Source organism: Schistosoma haematobium, chromosome 1 (assembly GCF_000699445.3).
Source record: "Schistosoma haematobium chromosome 1, whole genome shotgun sequence".
Lineage (NCBI taxonomy): Eukaryota > Metazoa > Platyhelminthes > Trematoda > Strigeidida > Schistosomatidae > Schistosoma > Schistosoma haematobium.
Window position 1 is genome coordinate 17,185,633 of NC_067196.1, and position 22,840 is coordinate 17,208,472.

At 31.3% G+C, this 22,840-nt stretch overlaps 1 protein-coding gene across 1 annotated transcript in view; it reads left to right on the forward strand.

Annotated features, from left to right (window-relative positions):
* The window catches only part of CNGA3_1 (Cyclic nucleotide-gated cation channel alpha-3), a gene marked incomplete at its 5' end in the record, with an annotated part of 39,871 nt that extends 17,226 nt beyond the window's left edge, over window positions 1–22,645 (forward strand). Inside the window, 3 exons of the mRNA XM_012938198.3 lie at window positions 15,504–15,797; window positions 18,141–18,452; window positions 20,431–22,645. Coding sequence (XP_012793652.2) covers window positions 15,504–15,797; window positions 18,141–18,452; window positions 20,431–22,067 — 2,243 coding nt within the window. The 3' untranslated portion in view covers window positions 22,068–22,645. The remainder of the gene's footprint in view (window positions 1–15,503; window positions 15,798–18,140; window positions 18,453–20,430) is intronic.
* Between the last annotated feature and the right edge of the window lie 195 nt (window positions 22,646–22,840).

Here is a 22,840-nt window from a genome sequence, read left to right on the forward strand (position 1 = left end):
ACCTGAAGTTCAGCGAAGGGATCCTTTCTTTCAACGAATTTATTATCAAGCTGTACAATCGTATATATCCGAAATTTTTTGCCATCTTACTACATGCACATTAGAATTGATTACTAACTTACTAAGTCTATTGTTATTATTCGTATTGCATAATCTAGTATTATAATCTTTCTATTCTATCATCTTGGTTATTCGTATTCATATTTCATTACGGAACTAGTACTTTAACATAAAAGAATAAGAAAAGACAATGCAACAAATGATTTTTATGTGTCATTTCCATATTGTTTTTCATATAACTTATCAATTATAAAGAGGATAGAAATTTAATTATCTTAAACATTTGAAGAGGTATAACATTTATTGAGAGGGGTGTTGTTTTTAACAAAGCTGAAACATCTCTGTCATACCCAACTAATCCACTTTATAGAGGAATCATAACTGAAAATATCGGATTTCAATCAATGATTCAGAATTCTCCAGTTAATAGTTTCTTTTTTAGTTAATCTATTTATAATCAAAATTAACTTGAGTTTCTATAATATCACCAAATTATCAAGATGAATGTATTTTCAAGCATAAAGAAACACACGAAGACATTTTATCTATAGTTTTCTGCAGCAATTTGAATGAATCTCCCAATCTCCCACATTGTACGAACATTCTATGTGATGATGGAGAAGATTTGTAGCTCAGGTGGATGATTTTGATGGAGTTTTGTTCTCTGAGCTGGATGGTTTGGTCGTGGAACTTTCATCGTTCTTCGGAACGACATCATCAGCAAAAACTTCAGAGAATTTTTAGAAGCCTGGCACTCAGGTCAATCAGCAATCAACAAGCACATTGAAATCGATCCAATTTATCAACCAATCAGGAAACTTATGCACAAATATAGGAACAAAAATCAAACCAATGGGAGACACAACCAAAACAAAGAAGTAAACAATGACAATTTTAAGGTCAATTAGAACCAATCAACGTCGAGGTGGACAGAACAAGCTGTGAAACACAATCGGAGAAATTCGAACACTTCACTTCTATTTGAAGTTTGTGTTGATGATGTCGTTTAGAAGAACGATGAAAGCTCGACGACCAAACCATCCAGCTCAGAGAACAAAACTCCATCGAGAGCATTCTATGTACCTAAATTAATGGTTAGTCTGGTTGTCAGAAGGGGAATTAGCCTTGTGACTTCCGAAGGGACTTGATTTTCATCATGAGGCGTCAAAACTTTTAAATAAAGACTTTTTAACTCCTAGAGCAGAGTTTAAATGGTTTGAATTATTTTTTCTGGTTAGTGTTTTTTTAGCGATTTAGTTTTTTACTAGATGGGGTCGCTAACCTCATGCTTAACCCTCTTCTTTTATCCGGGCTTGGGACTGGCAATAGCCTCAGATGGGCTCCAGGCGGAGTTATCTATAGACTTAAGTATTTCATTTTGGGTTACAACTTTTACTTAAATAAGTGATTCAGTAAAAGAAGGAAAGATGGAAACAAATTATTCTACATAAATATTAATCCGAATGAATAACATTGAAAGTGAAATTTTAATTACATATCGATTATATAAATGTATTTCAAAGAAAATATGGCTTCAGACCATAGAGTTGTATCGTTTATTAACTTCGTAAAAAACATATTGTGAAATTATAAATAACCAGTGGATACTAGGTATCGAATTATTTCTATCACCAAAAGGCATATTCAATGGTAAGCTATTCCAGTTGTTAGTATTTTTATTTAATTTACATATTCTACACTGTCTTCATATATTCTCAAGATGAATTATGTATTACTTCACTCCTTAATTACTGACTATTGTGCTTATGAAGAATACAATAAGTCAGTTGTATTTATTCTGAGTTGTATTTCCGAAAGACCTAACTAGTAATAATCCTCTTCTAAATGTATAATGTTAATTGGATATATGTGAATATCAAAATGCTCGACTCAATAAAAAAATAATTTATCATTTCTATACATTACGAAGATTTGATCAATTTAAAGTATAATCTCAATAAACTTTATTATGATATAGACAGATAGTGGTTAGAACGCGCATTTCATCTTATTTAGGACTCGTCAGATGGATTTGCATGCGTTACAAAGTTAATATTGACTTTGGGATTAGTACTCAGCACCATCCATTTCAAACTCCATCACGTTATCCACTACTGATTCCCATGAACATCAACTCTGAGATTCAGTTACATCCAGTAGACGAGTCTCAAACAGGACGAAACTTTCCTCCTAGATTCCACTGCTAGCTACAATCTATCTTTGCTTATTATGTTTATGATTTAGGCTAATATATCAAGTCAATTCGCATAGGATTTACATATGCCTATAAGAAACTGATCAATTACATTTCGAAGCATCAATAAAAAGATTTAAATAATCAATACAAAATAAGTTTATTATGACATAGTGTGGTGTTTGAATGAACTGATGATTTCTTTGTACTTGTTGAATGCTTGATTTCGAATTCTGAATACAGTACATTCGTTTGTGGTTATCTAGTACTTCTTGATCCGATTACGTTATTTCTGGGATTCCTAGTTCATATTATAATTCAAATAATTCCAAACATTATACATAGTTCACCTTGATTATAAAATATATAGAAAAAGTAATGTGTACAAAATAAATACATATTTATTAAGCATACTTCAAGTATACTTCACAAATAACTCATCAACTATCTTCTTTTCCTCTATTTATTTTAGTATACACATTTTAAAGAAAGGAATTAAATTATTTTTTTTCCGATCAATCTGATCAACTTAAATCAACAACTTAAGTGTTATACAATACTGAACTTTTAATAAAATCTGTCTGAATTGTATTTGCATAATAAAGTAAGATCCAATTTAAGTAGTATAACTATATATATTACATAATCTTGAAGGTTTCAACAGTTTATAATGAGCTTTTTTAAAACAAAAATAAAGAAATATGAATTGAATATGGTTTATTTTTCTACTTATTATTATTAATTAGTAATATAAACCCACTTTTTATATATTTCATTAAACTTACTAATTAAGCATATTGTTTATTTTGCTTAAATAAAATGTCGGTGAATTGTTATTCAAAATAAAGTCGTCTAGACGAATTTCACTTTTATTTTCTAATTTTAAAGAATAAAACAACCTGAATATTGATTGTTTTTTTATTTGTTGAAAGACAATAAATGATTAATTCACTTGGTATTGTTTTACTTGAATCTTTCCATGGATATTTACGACTGTAATTGATCAGTTTTTTATTGGCATATGCGTATTACTGTGCGTATTGCCTCAATATTATCTTAATTTACAATCATTATAAGCAATGAAGGATTGTGGCTAACAGTGGAATCTAGTTTGATGCGCGTTTCGTCCTATGTGGGATACGTCAGAAAAATGTACCTGGATTTCAGTGTTGATGTTCACTCTGAGACTCGAACCCAGCTGATGAGTACAAAATAGGATGAAATGCGCATCCTGGATTCCACTGCTAGTCACCATCCATCTTTTCTTACAATAAATGATTATTTGTTAATAATAAATTATTTTCTTAATGTATAATTATTTTTTGCATTTACAATAGTATTATTATACTTTAATGAGTAAATATATTCAATAATGAGTTGACTTCATGTCATTCAACTTATTAGTGACATTTATTGAGAACTAGACTATATCAACAATTAATGATAAATACATCTTTTTTGTTATATCCTAATGAGTAGGAAAATTGTATTTCTGATGTTTCGTAACTCATTGTAAGTCACTTCTTCAGAGTAAATAAATCTCTGAATTTGGTTGTTTAATTACTCTGAAGAAGTAACTTACAATAAGTTACAAAATATCAGAAATACAATTTTTCTACTCATTAGGATATAACAAAAAAAAGAGATTTATTATTTATTTTTTACCTAATGCTCAATTTATTTGAAACTATTAAATTCAACAATGACATTGATGTCTCTATGAACAACCGATCAGAATTTTAAAATGTCTAATACAATTATTTTAATTTGATTATATGACAGATTAGTTTAACAGTGAAATAGCAAAATTCCATTAATGTATTTATAGTAACACTGTGAATAGAATAATTTCAGTGTTGACGTTTTTCTCACAGTCTTATAGAATATGATAATATCATGCGAATATAATGTGCAATAAATAAACAATATGTGATATTTTCCTTAGAAAGTTTACACAACGTTAAAATTAATTTTATTCAATACTTTGAGATCAACATCAGTCAGTCAATCAGCTACAATGTAGGATCAGGTACATATATGCATCGTTTGGAGTTGTCACACTTCATTATCACAACAAGATGAACACCAAATTCATAGACATAGTTACTTCAATGATAGTAATATATAAAAAAAGATTGAGTATAAAGATATAACACAGGAAGAAAGAATTGGTCGGTATAAAGTAAGATATAAAGCAATCTCAGTCTCATAGTTTAAGGGAAGACAAAGTGTGTATACACCTACGTCATTGTGGACTGTCGCATGTAGGCATAGCACTAAGTATGAGGGCAAAATAAGCAATATTAGAGTGGATCAACGTTAACAGTCGCCTATGTGTTATTCAGCTGAATGGCTGCATAGGAACTCAGGAGGATAGGGACACATTTTATTGCCTTTTCGTTGTTTTTGCCTACGCTCCTACTGACTTCAACCCGGATCATATTGAGATCAATATGATTTAATAAGAGCACATTGTATAAATAAAAATTGTTTTTTTAGATACTTCTTTAATGTAATTTAGTGAAATTATGAAAATTATTTGATGTTTTTAAAAAAGTCATTATAAAAAGAGATTTTCAGAATACTTGGGATCCTGTTAGGAGGATATCAATAGCAAGTATTGCTTACATCTGTCGGGAATAAAGCTAAATTTTACATATTATGTAATAATTCACCTATTTTGAAGCCAGTGAACCTGTGGCGCGTGCTACTTATATTGACATAAGTAGTATAAAACGCGAGTCACGAATGTAATGTCTGGCAGCAGAAGATGGCGAAGATCAAGAAAGGAAGAACAGGAATAGAAAACAATTAGTATAGAAATACAAGAACAATAAAGTCCGAGACAATTATTGAACACTTTGCAAATTAGGTATTACAGTATGGTTTTTCTATTTTGCTGTCCACTGCTTCCAGGTTTTCAATAGTTGTCTAACATCAATCGGTTCATGATCTCAATCAAAAACTTGACAATCTCCACAACCCTTAAACTGACAACTTTCTAATGTTGTGCTAAATATAATTCGGTTGTCCTCGCTTGTGTTCTCCTTCACTACAAACCGAAATGCATAATTAAACATTCTATTAACTCAACTGTAATATGTTTGGAATTTTCATATCAATAATACAATGTTCTAGTATTAAATATTAAAATTAACTAAAATATTGAACTAATTCCCAACTTTAGCTAATAGAAATAACAACACAAAAGAGTACTTAATGAAGAATAAAAGTTGAAATCATGATAACAGAGTTACATTGAAGTAGAAGTGTATGTATTCTTTTCATATTTATGAAGTTATGGAATTGATAAATTTATTAGCTAAACGATGATATAAGATTTGTACCAAGGCGGCCTACTTGAATATCAGAGCTACCTGTTCCTGTCATCTGAATAATTCAACAAGTTATCTGTTTTACTGGTTGTTTCAACACATCATTATGTCTATTACTCACATAAACTATTCACGTGTGTTTGTAAAAACTTTACAACATTTCGTTATACAAATTACAAAAACGAGCGCAATCACAGACATCGTCTTTGCTAGCAATATGCATTGAAAAGAATATACATTAATCAGAATGGGTTTTGTGGATATTATAGTAATTTCGATGATTGAGGTGATGAGTCAGTTGAAGCTAGACCATCAGTGCTTCCACGTTTTCCATGGTGGTCTAGCTTCAACTCACTCATCATCTCAACCATTGAAAATACATTGATCAGATGTCGATTTACTAAACTGCTAACATGTAACTGGTGACCACTCAATATTTATCGTAAGGGTCGATCAAAATATCATTCATCAAAATATTTAGTTGACTGATTCTATCTACTATTGGCTGGTTTAGAAATAATGCCTAAATGTAATGTTAAAGTTTCGCTAACAATCTTGGAAAACTTGGCACAAATTCACATGACTTTACTGTTACTTAAGTCACTTGTTAGCCATATTAATGAAACCCACTTGACCCCTTAAAAACGCTCCTATAAACTCATGTCTTTGTTTAGGAAGTCTTACGCACGTTGTATTGTTGTATGACCATTAAAATAATGGTAAACTATAGTTTCATATCTTGTTTCATTGCTTGCAATCTCTAAATCTTCTGTACAATACATGACCAGTGTCTTCACACTCATGCCGAAGTAAAAAGACAAGTAAAACTGCTGAGTCTGATAAATATAATTTATAATTATGCACAAAACAGCTGATAGATTTTGTAATTTTCCCCATAGAACTAAACATCAATACATGAATAAGTCATTTCAACTCACTTTTTCTACGCAAACTAGGTATCACATCAAACAGAGAGCTTGGAAGATATGTAAATATTTTACTTACGTAGAAATCCTTCACTTTCAAACTTGAAGCTGTTGTCTTACCATGTAATAAAACCCAAACCACATCACTCGCCATACACTAATTGGTATTCAAAGGCTATTAATAAGGCGTTTATATATCATCATGGATCTAAGATGTTCTCTTGCCAAGTTGAATGAATCCTATACATTCTATCATAGCTGTAGCTAAACCGCTGAAAATTGTCAAATTTTCCTTAAATATAAGTATTTTCATTAATTTCAGTGAAATAACAAAAGAAATCATCCATAACCAACATTAAAAATGTATGAGTAAGTATGAATATCTTTTGAACTTATTGTGAAATTGACTTACTTACTTACTTACTAACATACCGTAAAAGAGTTCCTTAGAGAATATATATATATATATATATATATATATATATATATATATACTACCATTGTTTTCTGTTGTTGATATAATCTACAAAGTGTACACTTATGATAAAGAGTTAAAATGAAAAGATTATTTATCTAAAACACCCTACTAAATCATAAAGCAATCTTAAAAACTTTTATTATTAAATGATATAAGACAATACTAATTACAACACATAGTTATTATCATCTAGTAAAGTGATTAAAATAAATAACTAAATTTCTTACATAACTATCTTTGTCTTTGTTGTAACTGTGAGACTGCAGATTAGAGCGCAGCGTATTATCGATTTGGACCAAAGACGACGCGTAAACACGTAAGAATGGCCTAGAGTTCTGACTGGTCCCGCTTCCCTGTCTAACCCAGCCAGTTGAGTCCAGAACGCAAGTCTCAGCCTCTGAGATATGAATCACTATATTTCAAGCATACTGAGTTTATATACCAAACAAACCGTCCACAACGTACCAATAAAATATGAAACAACATTTGTACAAGAATTAGCCAGATGTGGCTGTGTATGAGGGAGGTAGTGATTAATTCATGAATGGTCAATCGTACAATAATAGTTCATAGGTCAAAATAAAGCTCATAATAAGAGAGGCATGAATATGAACAGTTTAGTTACATAACAATTATACGATAAAAAATGTACTCATAATATTGGTCCATAAATGGATCCCAAAAACTACCATTCATTATTCTTATCGGGATACAATAGTCTCTTTTCTAATATTTTCATGTGAAGTCCCTAATGAATATTTATATAGGTATATTCCCTTTCATATAACCATGAACTTTGTACATATCTAGTTAGATAGTAATATCGTTCTGTATCAATAAATGAAACATTGAAAAAACAAAAAATAAATAAATAAAGATAATCAATTCAAATGATGAAAAACTATCCGGTTGAATATAATTTTTTGACCTAATTAAATTACAACAAACACAAAAATGATATTTCCCAAGATCTTCAGTTGTTTTCTGTTTATTTGTTGCCTAATGATATTTATTTGATTAAATTATTGGCAGTTCTTTTTATTCAAATTAAACCCATACTGACCAATGATCTCATTTCTAAGTTAATAACCATAATAATATTACATAATCACAGGTATTAAGTTTTCCTGAGGGATAAATAAGGTAGGTATTTGAGTTCAAATAGAATACAGTGAAATAAATAAGATCAGAAGGGATTTTGTGAAGATGATAGTAATTTTAATAGTTGAGATCATGAGTCAATTGAAGTTAGACCATTATATGCACAAAACCTCCTTCTGATATGTATCAATATATGCTCATTAGTGATTGGCTTCAATAGGTATTTCCTGGAGATCTGGTCAGAAACAGGGACCAGTGAAGTTCAACCAGATCTGTTGTCAGATACTAAATCACTAAAGACAATGGTGGATGTGTCAGTCAATTTCGTGGATTATTTCAAGTTGGGCATTAACACTGTTGGATGGCGGTCATCCAAATGGTCTAGTGGTTAAGTGTTCGCGTGTGAGACCGATAGGTCCTGAATTTGAATATCGCGAGACGGGATGGTATATGTGCACTGCCTTGAGGAGTCCTACAATAGGACGAAATGGCCGTCCAGTGTTTCCAGGTTTTCCATAATGGTCTAGCTTCCATTGATTCCTGATCTCAGTTATTAAAATGAATAATAAATGTATTAACTCATTCAATTGAAATATTTGTCCGTAAGGTCATGAATTTATTTTCTTACCACTTTCTTTTTCAAATAGAACTGTCATAAATGTTATATGTTTGTGGTATTTATTACATTTGTCAATACGTTTTTAAATTTGCAGCAGTTATTAATATTAAATTCATTCGATCTTGTTTACTTGTACTTTCTCATTGATATTTAGGACTGCAATTGATTAGCCTGTTGTTAGTATATGTGCAGCTTGTAAGGACTGCCTCAATAGTGCATTAGGTTACAAGCTTTATAAGCGAAAATGGATAGTGACTAGCAGTGGAATCCAGGACGCTCGTTTCGTCCTATTTGAGACTCATCTACTTGATATAACTACATCTCAGAGTTGATGTTTACTCTGAGACTCGAACTCAGTATCGTTCGCTTCAAACACTATCACGTTATCTATTTAGCTACTGAGTTATTATTGCTTTCAATCATTATTATTGTTTTTTCACTGTATTTCTCTTCTAATAGATTATTAAATAGAAGTACATTGAAATTAGTTTTATTTATTTATTTATTTATTTGAACACACAAATCATGAGGAGATGCAGTCCTATGGTAGTCGGTGACCAACGATTGGTCCATACGCCATTTGCTCCTTCAGGATACTGGAGCCCATGTGCACCACTGCCTTGGGATCCGGTTAAAGCGCCGGACATTCGCTTTTCGTCCTCTCATTTTCGTAAACAACACCCTCGAGGCAAGAAGGCAGTGAGTAGGACTTCCCTGGCAAAGGCTATATACGCGTGGCCATGTGAGAGCATTTCGAGAGGGAGGGTGGGCCCACCCCACTCTCGGCCATACCAGGGCATTTGGGGGCTTGAAATTAGTTACATAGTAATTAATATGGAATTAAGAAACAGTCAGGATTCCATCATTCTCTACTGTCTATATTTACTTGGCTATTTATTCGTTTTTTACTTATGAAGGTTGTTTTTTCTAAAACAGTTAAACAATTGACTAATGAAACGACATCACTAAGCTTAGAAAAAGTAGAAAAACTAGGTCAGTTAATAATTTAAAGTAAACCAATGATACTAATTACCGACTATGTTCTTTTCGGACTGTACTTTTAAAAAAGAATATCAATTGCTGTAGGAGTTATTGTTTGTTTGTTTGTTTGTTCTTTTGAATTATAGAAGAAGGGCTATAATAAATAAGACTTCAATAAGACACATATCTCTTTGTTTTGCTAATTATCATTCTGATTTACTTTAAAGACATGCTTTGGGCTATATATTAACAAGAACATTATAAAATGAACATTTTTAGCCAATATAAGTCTATACATTTAAATAATAATCATAAAGCGCATTACTGTTCTCTTTTGAATATTTATTATTATTACTAATGGCTTTATTCAGTATTATTTTTTCGGTACAATATAGAATTCTCTACACTAAGTATTTCAACAAGTTTCCTTTTCTTATTTCTTGAACGGCTCTTGCGATCACTATTGAGTGGTCACAAGTTAGATGTTAGGAGTTCAGTAAATCGACATCTGATTAATGTATATTCCTTTCGATACATATTCCCAGCGACGACGATGTCTCTGATTGAGCTATTTTTTGTGACTTGTACGGTGGAATATCATCTTTTTACTTCGGCATGAGTGTGAAGACACTGGTCATGTATTGTACAGAAGATTTAGAGATTGCAAGCAATGAAACAAGATATGAAACTATAGTTTACCATTATTTTAATGGTCATACAACAATACAACGTGCGTAAGACTTCCTAAACAAAGACATGAGTTTATAGGAGCGTTTTTAAGGGGTCAAGTGGGTTTCATTAATATGGCTAACAAGTGACTTAAGTAACAGTAAAGTCATGTGAATTTGTGCCAAGTTTTCCAAGATTGTTAGCGAAACTTTAACATTACATTTAGGCATTATTTCTAAACCAGCCAATAGTAGATAGAATCAGTCAACTAAATATTTTGATGAATGATATTTTGATCGACCCTTACGATAAATATTGAGTGGTCACCAGTTACATGTTAGCAGTTTAGTAAATCGACATCTGATCAATGTATTTTCAATGGTTGAGATGATGAGTGAGTTGAAGCTAGACCACCATGGAAAACGTGGAAGCACTGATGGTCTAGCTTCAACTGACTCATCACCTCAATCATCGAAATTACTATAATATCCACAAAACCCATTCTGATTAATGTATATTCTTTTCAATGCATATTGCTAGCAAAGACGATGTCTGTGATTGCGCTCGTTTTTGTAATTTGTATAACGAAATGTTGTAAAGTTTTTACAAACACACGTGAATAGTTTATGTGAGTAATAGACATAATGATGTGTTGAAACAACCAGTAAAACAGATAACTTGTTGAATTATTCAGATGACAGGAACAGGTAGCTCAGATAGTCAAGCAGGCCGCCAAAACCCTATGGAAGATTTGTTTATAAATGGTTATATTATATATAAATTTTCTTGTAATACAATACACTGTATAGATTGAAAATCTTGTTGTATGAATTAGAAATAAAATAGAAAATCATGTAGTGATTCCTACAACAACAACAACAACAAAACGTCATTAAGACAATAAGTTTTAAACTTTACATCTTTTTTTTTAGAGAAATTTGTAAAATACTGCTACTTAAAATCATCGGACATAAGAAATCTTTTATCTGCTGGAAACAAACCAATATATAACTTCAATTTTATACATAGTGAGATATTTATTCACCATTTTGAATAACACGTCATTGAATTCTATCTATCCTTGGGTAATTATTAGAAATGAAAGATAACTTATAGTAAACCGTATTACATTTTTTCTCTAAAAGTCCATATTAGATTTCATATTGTTTTAGGTATTTTTTTTTAATGGTAAAAATAACCTACACATAGTAACCAAGTGCAACTAGCTAATGTACTCCATATAGGATGAGATAACTTGTAATGTAATGATTATATCTATGCAATCTGCCCAAGATGTCAACTGAGACTAATCAAGATTTTTAATGTTAAATATCACCAGCGGAGTAATTTAAATCGATTATAATCATTTTGATATAAATCATCTCTGTTATTTGGATTATTTTTTGTGAAACATTAATTTATTGATTTTATATCTCTAACATTTTATGCTTATCCCGATTAATTTATCTTTGGATTTCAATTTACTTAAAACGTTACATCATTTTATGAAATCGGATCAGTTAGATTATGACCTAACTACTGAGGTTACAGTATATATGACGTCCAGTGTTTAAATGGTCTTCCGTTTAGAACTTTTATTTGTTAAAAAGGTAGTTAAACATTGATGACTAATGTTAATAGTAATAACTCTGTTTTATACTGAAATAGTAATGTTCATATATCTCAATAATGACTATAAGGTTAATGTGTCGAAGTCAAATATCTTCAGTGAATCAACAATTTTATTTCAAACTTCTTCCAGAAACTTCAACAGTTGAGATCACGAGTCAATTGAAGCTAAACCACAATGGAAAACCTGGAAGCACTGGACTGCCGTTTCGTCCTATTCTGGAACTCCTCAGCAGTGCGCATCCACTACCCCGCCTCGCGGGATTCGAACCCAGGGCCTACCAGTCTCACGCCAAAAAGTTTATCTTATACTTGTCACTGTTATGTCTGTTGAATACTTAATTAACTATGTTTGTTACTGAAAACCCTGAATCCAACGACGCTTAAGGAAAACACAAAGGCTGCTAATATTAATTTATTTGACCGTAGAAATAGATCAAAATAATGTATGAATACACCAATTTTTATATAGTTTATTTATAATCACATTTGTATAAGTTGAACTGATTATTATTTAACAATAATAAGTTCAAACAACTTACTGTGTGAACCATTTGTAACCAACAAATATAACTAATTGACTAAGTTAGATGATCACTCTTTAAAACGTGATCTAATCGATTAAGTCATTGTTTCTCATATCATTTTACTTTCCCTATAATGTTGTCTATTTAGTCATTTATTTAAATATAGAAACATTGGTACAAAGGGCACCAAATAGATATGCACCATATAAATCGTTCGATTTATGTGAAAGCAAGGATACTACCCAAGTGCCCGAATCAAAGCAGGTGGTTTTCTTAGGGAGGCCACTCCCCGAGCCTTTGCCTTAAAGGTCTGATCCACAAGGTAGTGGGTCAACGTCAGAAGATGCAGTCCAATGGTAACCGGTGACCAGCGATTGGTTCATACGCCATTTGTTCCCTCAGGATTCCGTAGCCTATGCGCACCATTGGTTTGGAATCAAAGTTTTGTAACTCTCTTAGGTTGATCCTTTGTATCCACCAACCCGGGTAAAGCTCCGGACATTCGCTTTGCGTCCCCTCAATTTTGTTAACAACACCCCCGAGGCAAGAGGGCAGTGAGTAGAATTTTCCTGGCAGTGGCTGTATACAAGTGGTCATGGGACAGCATTTCGGGATGGAGAGCTGACTCTCTCTACTCTCGGCCGTACCATGGCATGTTGGGACCTTGAACGTAGATTAATCCTTAACATAATCCTTGTTTTCTATAAAAAAAATTAATTAGAGATATTCCTACTCTTCCGGTGTTTAGTTTATTTACAAAAATTATCAGAACTCAATTTAAACTTAACAGCCATTTTTCCCTTTAAGAAAAATTCAGTAGAATTTGTTACAATTTTAAGAATCATGATCAATCATAACCATAAAAAATTCCCCTTTAAATTATAAAGTATCTCCTCGTTGTAATCAAACTGTATCCGATTCATATTCAACTGTTAATATAAATATATGGTTCTAACTTAAAGCTCATTGGTCTATACTTGGCTAAAGTAAACATTTTCATTCAATCATGAAATATTAATTTACTAGAAGGGATTTTCGCAGATTTCATAGTAATTTTAATAGTTGAGTTCATGAGTCAATTGAAGCTAGACCACTATGGAAAACTTGGAAACACTGAACGGCCATTTCGTCCTATTGTAGGACTCCTCAAGGCAGTGCACATATACCATCCCGTCTCGCGATATTCAAATTCGGGACCTATTGGTCTCACACGCGAACACTTAACCACTAGACCACTTGGATGACCGCCATCCAACAGTGTTAATGTCCAACTTCAACTAATCCACGAAATTGACTGACACATCCACCATTGTCTTTAGTGATTTAGTATCTGACAACAGATCTGACTGAACTTCACTGGTCCCTGTTTCTGACCAGATCTCCAGGAAATACCTGTTGAAGCTAGTCTTTAATGCGCATATATTGATACATATCAGAAGGGGTTTTATTGTGAATATTATAGAAATTTTAATAGTTGAGTTCATGAGTCAATTAAAGCGATTGATATAAATCAAAAAATACTTCAAAAGATAAACATTTGCAATTAGTTTAAGGTGTGTTGAATGTTTCAGTATTTTGATTTTGTTACCTAATATTCTAACTTTATATTTTGTGTTTAATGTTTTTAACAAAACTCTAATTTATTTTATGAACTTTTTAATAATAAAAAATTGAGTAAAATGAAAATTTTGTTTTATCTTTTAATTATGTTTATTGAATTTGTTGTGTGAAAAAAACAAACAATGACAATCGAAATTTCGGGGGGCGGGATTATAATTTATGAACGAACCAATCAGGTTGTGAGATAACAGGTCTTGGATTTTGGCGCGAGATTCACTCATCTATTTGGTTAAATAAAGTTTTGGCATTATAGATTATGTCAGTTCGTGATGAAAACCTTAAATCTAATTTCTAACCTTGACCATCAAGTGTAAATTATAATTTTAATTCCTTACACGGATTTATAACCCTCATTTGATCCTAGTTATTAGGCGAACACCTTCAATGTCACTCTAGAGTCTCTCAAAGGTCGTCCATAAATTATAGTCTCACCGAAATTTCTATTTCCAAACAGTAAAAATATTTCAATTTTACAAATGAAATAATTTAGGCTAAATAACATATGAAGTGCAATACATTTCAGAGGAATTTTTTGCTAACACCAAATGTACTGCAATCACGTTCAGCCGGTTCAGCATTCATTTGAACATTTCATATAAGATTCAAGATGAATCAGAATTTGGCTTTAATAAAGGGATTATATGGATCCAGACGAAAAACAGTCATACATATTTAGATTGCGTCATTACGTCAATAATATATTTAATACTTTTCTTATCGTTTAAATATGCAACATAAGGCTACGGTATTCGTCATGTCTAAAGTAGGTAGCTTCATTTAAGTAAACCTAAATGACCGATTATAACCAACAAGTACATCGTAATAGGTCTTCCATTACAGGCAAACATGCTTTCGATCTACTGCTTTGCCTGCCGAACATTTTTTGCCGTAGCTTGAAAATCCAAGCTATTCTTTAGGATAGTTTAAAATTAAATCACGGATAGATACTTCGTGGTAACAATAACCAAAAAGTAATTAAATTTTGATAAGTTCCACACAAAAGTATAAGGAGCTCCTCTCTAACAAACTCTTATGAAACACATATGCTCGAAACCGTTGACTCCTAATATACTGAATATCCATTTCTTCTAAAAACCGAGCTGTATGGAGTAAAACACAGATTAAATATTCACGGCTGGCTTATTATTAGTTACTTATTTCTGAGTTACACATTTACCTACTAACAAGTAGTTTGACTTTTCAGTCTAATTTTTGGGAATAAATTTTTCCCGACTGAAGCTCAACTGTGACCTATTTTTAATCGTAATGAAAACATTCATCTGAGTATAATTTACATGAATAAATGAGCTTAACATGGTCTTCAGTATGTCTATAGTGATTTTATTGTAATGTATATATTTCAGCACGGCTTGATAGTGTGAAAAACTATATGACATTAAGAAGAGTACCAGCATCATTACAAGAACGTGTGATAAATTGGTTTGATTTTCTTTGGTATACGAATAAAATAACAGATGAAGAAAAGGTTCTACGAAATCTGCCGTATAAATTAAAAGCCGAAATAGCTATTCATGTACATTTGAATACATTAAAACAAGTGGAAATATTTCAAGATACTGAAGAAGGATTTTTATCAGAACTTGTATTAAAACTACGTGTTGTATTGTTTGCACCAGGTGATTATGTATGCCGTAAAGGTAAGTTATTCATTATGTGTTTAGTAATAAGTATCAATTATTTGTTTCATAAAACTTGAACTAGATAAAGTATATACGCTGAATGATGCACTACACTTTTTAATAAATGTACATCGACTAATGGATATCATTCACATATTTCAAAAGATGTTTCCTTTTAAAAATTTACTCAAATAGTATTACAAAAAAAGTGATCATTGTTAAAATGAGTGGAAATTATTTGATCATTAACAACTAAACCATACTATTGCTCCTTGATTCCAAAAAGGTATTTTATGACTATTATAGATGGAAATTAAAACAACTTAACAACTAAGTGTACTAATTTTTAAATGATTTGTTCATAGTCAGATTTGTATAAACTAAAACAGAGAGCATTTAACTTTAATGCATTAAAAACTCGATGTATGAACACATATTTACGATATCATAAAATGAAACTCCCATAACCAATAGATATAACTCACTTAAGACAATGGTGGACAGTGGCGCAATTTCGTGGGTTGGTTGAAGTTAGACATTAACATCGCTGGATATCGGCTCGATGGTGTAGTGATTAAGCATTCGCACACGAGACCGATAGGTCATGGGTTCGAATCCCGTGAGACGGGTTCCTGGATGCTCACTGCTAAGGAGTCCCAAAGTATGAGGAAACGACAGTCAAGTGCTTCCAGGTTTTCCATCGTGGTCTAGCTTCAACTGACTTATGAATTCAACTAATAAATTACTACAATCTCCACAAAACCTCTTTCTGAGTATAACTAATTTACTGATGTAAAATTGCTGATAAATGTTATAGACGATTGAAAAAAAAATAATTTCAATATGTCAGTCATATTCCGATTAATTAGGTTCCTTTTTATTACATCACAAACTAATTAGTTACCTGAATCAAACTATGTCTATTCAGTTCCTAACAACTTGCCACAACTATTTTGTACCATGAAATACATGATTGTTTCTGTCAAATTTCACATCGTCAGTATATATATAAGAGAACATAATTACATAATGATTTTTGATTGAAATCATGAGTCAATTGAAGCTAAACCACCATGGAAAACCTGGAAGCACTGGATGGCCGCGAGATTCGAACCCAGGACAGCGGGGTGCGGGATCGTGGATGCGCACTGGTGAGGATTCCCATACTAGGGCGAAATGGCCGTCCAGTGCTTCCAGATTTTCCATGATGGTCTAGCTTCAATTGACTCATGATTTAAATCAAAAACTTAACAATCTCTACAACATCTAAACTGATACATAATGAATAATTGATTCTGTGATATGAAATGTATGTTTTGAAGATAATTGAAAGAAATTCCAGAATATCTGAAGGGATTATGCAACACAGATTGATATCGGTTGAAAATAATGCTTATCAATTAATCTGTTTGTAATCATTAAGATGGTTAATCAAATAAGAGATAAATGATTACTCAGTGATAATATATTTATTCTATTGTATGTCACAAAAGACAAGTCAATTATTCCATCATTTGAAAACTAGATTTGGATATCCTTTTCCTTCGTTTACATAGGTGGGGTACTTAGAATTCTCAACTTAATTTTGGCCATCATAAATATAAATAAGGAAACTATCTTTTTTCTGGTACGCTTTTTCATCTTCATATATCATCTTACAAAGTGCTTTCGAGATTCTCGTACGGCTATGTTATATATATATATATATATATATATATATATATATATATATATATATATATATATATATATATATATACTTGAATATCGGCCAACTGTATTGGTCAGTATTTTCTACTAGGACTTCAAGAAATCTGCTTCAAGTCAAGTCTCTGGAAGGCGCATGATTTTAACTGACTTAGATAATGTTAAGGAAATCTTGTATAATCCATTGTTTTAGTTCACGAAAGATGTAACAATTTTCGAACAGTAAGACAGCAGGAAATTTCTGGCTGAAGTCAACAAAGTTAGTGAGGGCACTACCTGGAATTCAGAAAAGTGTTAAGTACACTAAACTTTTCAATTACTTTCCAACAAATCAGTACTGAAAATCAATAGTTTTTGAAAACTTTCATGATTAAAGTGGATCTCCTAGAAATAGTAATTAGATACAGTACTATCTATCAGAGTATCTATGGGGAACTGTAAACTAATACCATTGGTTATACTCTATATAAAATATACTTCAAACCTACACATATATATTCATTTTATCTCAGTTTACTGATCTACTATAACAGCTAATTGAAAGTAACAAATATAATATATAATGTGATATCTTACAGATTACCGTCGATTATTTATTCACTTTCATATATTACTCAGAATACCTTTTTTTAAAATAAACTTCATATTTTATAGGTGAAATCGGTAAGCAAATGTATATTGTGAATCGTGGAAAATTGCATGTTTTAGGTGATGATGGGCATACAGTTTTAGCTACACTACACGCTGGAAGCTATTTCGGTGAATTATCTATTTTAAATCTGGGTAATAATGGTAACAGACGTACAGCATCAGTACGTTCTCTAGGATATTCTGATTTATTCTGTTTGTCTAAATCTGATCTTTGGAAAGTACTTAAAGAGTATCCAAATGCAAGAAGTAAACTTGAAGCTGATGCTTATAGAAAAATAAATCAATATCAGAATATTCCACAGCAAAATATGAAAGGTATGAGTATTCTGTTAATGTGATTACTTTTTGTCTTCTACTTTATATGTTTTTATTAAGATCTTTCAAATATAGATGTAGTAAACCATGATTTCTACTGTTCACTTTAACCCTTTTTACATCTCATTCATTGTTATCCTTGTACATTCAATGGTTTAGCCTAAAAGAAGCATATCCCATTCTATTCTTAAGTGTTGAAGAATTCGTAATCATATCAGATGGAACTTTTCATACAGATAATGAGTTTTATCTCTCATTTGTCATTATATGTTGCTAATTTTTTTCTTATGATTGAAAGCATCTACTACTAATTCATTTTATTGAGAGAAACATTATAGAACTGTAGTCATATTTTGTTAATCAGCAACCAAAGTCTATCTACAATTTACCTTAAATTCATTCATTATTCTTTGATACAATCAATTTATGAGTGTAAATTTAGTCTAGAAAGAGTTGAATAAGTTTCATGGATGTTACTAATACACATTCAATGTAAAGCCAGCTTTTCATGTTTCAGTTAACATCTTTCTACACATTAATGACAAATTACTAAAGTAAAAGCATTCAATCATGACATTGGGTTTTTATTAATTTAACATTGTGCTAGTACTTGATATTATTTGTTAAAATGTTAATGAATCTCTTCGTCTGTATCTGTTCACAATATTATTATTCACACTCACGTAAGAACCCTCGAGGAGTATATAAAGACATAATGATTACATTGGGATCATGAACCGGTCAGTGTTGAACCACCACTGAAAGCCTAGGGGCACCGAATGGCTGTTTCGTCCTAGTATGGGACTCCTCGGCAGTGAGTATCTAAGATAACGCAGAGGGACTCGAAACCAGGATCCTCAATATCGCGTTCAGCCTGCAGACCACTAGACCGGCATCCAACAGTGGTAATGTCTAACTTTAATCAATCTACGATATCACAGGACCATCTTCCATTGTCCTTGGTGGGTAACTGCCTCACACATAATTCACTGATTAGGATATTTTTAGTACTGTGTGTATCTAATTCAGTGGTTGGAATGTTATGCGTCGCCTATGAGATCAGGGAGTCTTGAGTATGACTGCCGGTGGGGAAGTAGTTATGCACTACTGATGAATCTCATATTAAGACGAAAAAGGTTCCCAGTGTTTTTTGGTTCCCAATCATTATGTAGTGTAATCTGTGAAGGAACTATTTACTTTTTCTATTGATCCTGATAATGACTTACTTGACAAAATTGATTAACTTATTCTGGAACGTCATTTCCTTATAATTTCCATTAATAACTGCTATTTATTAGTTCATTTAATTTGTTCACTAGAGATGAATGGAATAAAATACAATCTTTTTAAAGATCACTAGAAAATCATATTTAAGTCTAGAAAGCAGTAACCGGTTATTTCAATTTTGTTTGAGAACTGAAATAGATTCACACATTCTCTTCCACAACATTAATACTAAGAACTTGTAAACTGACTGCAGTAACGAATCATCGAAGATTATTACCTTGCCCTGATAACTAAAGATCTTGAATTAAATCTTGCCTTGGATTTAAAGTGAATACTAATTGAAAGCCTGATAACAAAATACACTAGTTTCTTAGTGATTCATAAGATACGCACGAAAAAAATACTTCAAATTTTTAATATTAATCATCGTTATAATAGTGAATCGAGAACCAGTCAATCATTAAAAATGTTATCTTTTCTAACCATGTGCGTAGCCAAGAAGTCTAAGACAATATCATGTCGATGTTTTCTAATGTAGTTTTAGGAATTCTAGAACTTAATCTAAAGATAAGTCACAAAATAATTGATTTAGGATAATATCTAACTGTCTGTAGCACAAATCTGATGCGAACGAAATCATTAACTATTTGGTGTTTCCAATCTTCATTGTAAGTAGTCGATGTATATTAAAAATGCTTTCAGTTATTTGCCTAAGTACTAAAATAATATTTTGTTTTCTCTCTTCTTTTAGATTTTCCAATCAAATCTATTCCATTTGAGAAGAAAGTTATGAACTCAACAGATCCCATGAATTACACTGGATATTCTGCACCTGCTCATAACAGCACACACCTTCGTAATAATAATCTGACAATTAGTCAAAACAGTCATTCTCAATTAGACATGAATTCAAATAATGAGTGCTTAGTACGTGTTTCCAACAGCGATGGGTCGGATGGTTATGGCAGTGACCCAAGTCGTTGCTCAGCCTTTCTGCCTACACCGCAACGATCCCCTACTCCATCAGCCATTATGGTGATGAACAATTCTGATAAAACTCATATAGCTTCAAACAATTCACCATTTCCACAGCTTAATCCTACAATCTTCAACGTAACGAGTCAAAGTCAGCCTGTTTACGAGAATCGATCGAGTTCAGTGCCGACAACAGTAAGTGATAGTTTAGGAAATTTTACAGCATTATGTTCTAATGAAAACGAACAGGTTTGTAATTGTTTAATAGCCGAATCAAATAAATGTCCTCGGTTAAAATTATATCAGAATAATCTAATCCCATTTGGAAAACAGCGTCATCTATCAATGCCAACAAATCTGTTTCCTACTGATGATTCATTTTATCATCCAAATAGTAGTCAATTAAAAGAGTCTAACGTGAAATCTACACCTATAGCATTACATAGTGGTGTCGTGATTACTGATTTTCATTCAAATCAATGGAAAGAAGTAGAAAATGAAAAGTTGTTTCGTAAATATTGTCATTTTGACTGTTCCATGAAAGGAAAACAAACAATAACTTCAAATTTGGATAGTTCAAATCGTGATGGTACAGTAAATGGAAAAAGAGTGATACCAATTATTTGTTTTGAAAAAGCTTCTACACCATCTATTTCAGAAGCAACAATTTCCGAAGATGAACAAGAATATCAAGCTGTTTACAAGCATACTTCACAACCTTCATCATCATCATGTATCATTAAAGCTCCTTCTTATTCATCTTCTATGCTTATACCAGAGCCAACACATGGAAAATATTGTACTCATTTAAAAATACCAAAACATAAAACACCTAATTGGACAGCTAGACGACCTCCATGGCCTTATAAAACTTGTTCACATCATTATAAATCACCAGGTATATTTAAAACAGGGCATAGTTCTAATCATTCAATAGAAGATAATTCAATGGTTAATACTACACATGGTTACAAACATAATAAAACGAATCATGAATTAATTGAACAATTAAGTCATCTCATATATCGAATTAATAAATTAGAAAATGAAAATTACATTTTACAAAATAGTTTATTTAATCAATCAAATTCAATAATGATACAACAACAACAACAACACCAAGTACAACCATTATTGCCACAACAAAAATGGTCACCTACAGTAAATTTAACACGTCAATATAGTCTACCAATAAAATCAACTAATGTATATCAACATTTTCAAGATTATTTAAAAATACCAAATAATATACAAATCAATGATCAAAGATCTACTGAATATGATCATTCAAAAGATATAAAATTTAATATATCTCAATCAAATATACATAAAAATGAAGAAAATTTAATAGATGAATCCAATATAAACAATAATAATAATAATAATAATTGTCCAGTATTTACTCTTGATTAAAGAGAAACATAAATGTAAAATGAAAAACAAAAACAAAATATAAATAGGAATATTAATTCCATTTATTCTAACTTAGTGTTTTTCCATTACCAAGCCGTCCCTCCCACACACACACACACACACACACCCAAAAAAATTCATTTAACATGTCTAGACAGGAAATTTAATCTGATTAATTAATGTTAATCTCCTTTTTCTCTTTCTCTTAGATACACTAAATTGAATATGACTAAGTGAATATGGATGAATAGTACTTTTTTTACATTAAAATTTAATTCATAAGTTAGATAGGATTGTAAAAATTTTAAGCTCATTTGTGAAATTTCCACTATTCTGTAATTTTTGTTTTTTTAATCTCCATTAATTGTCCTTTGACTATTATTGATATATATATATATATATATATATATGAACATCAAATTTAAATTGTAACTATCTACTTATTCATAAAAAAGTAGTATAAGTATATAGATTAATTTTTTGAAGCGTGTTTTTTATTGTCTTGTTTCTTTATACAGTAAAAGTAATTAATTATCATGCCTATCGTTATTCTAAATAAAATTCAATCATAATTCGTATAGATGCTTGTTTTTGATGATAAGTTGACAGATATTGTTAGATTACCAGTAGTAGATTACTTAAATGTTATATCGAAATGTAGTTAGTTCGGAAATCATTTTCTTCATTGGTTACTAGCTCTAAACGGCTTCCTTTAATTTCTGAGTGGAATTTATGAATTTTATATTCATTCATATCGGAACTCAAACAACTCT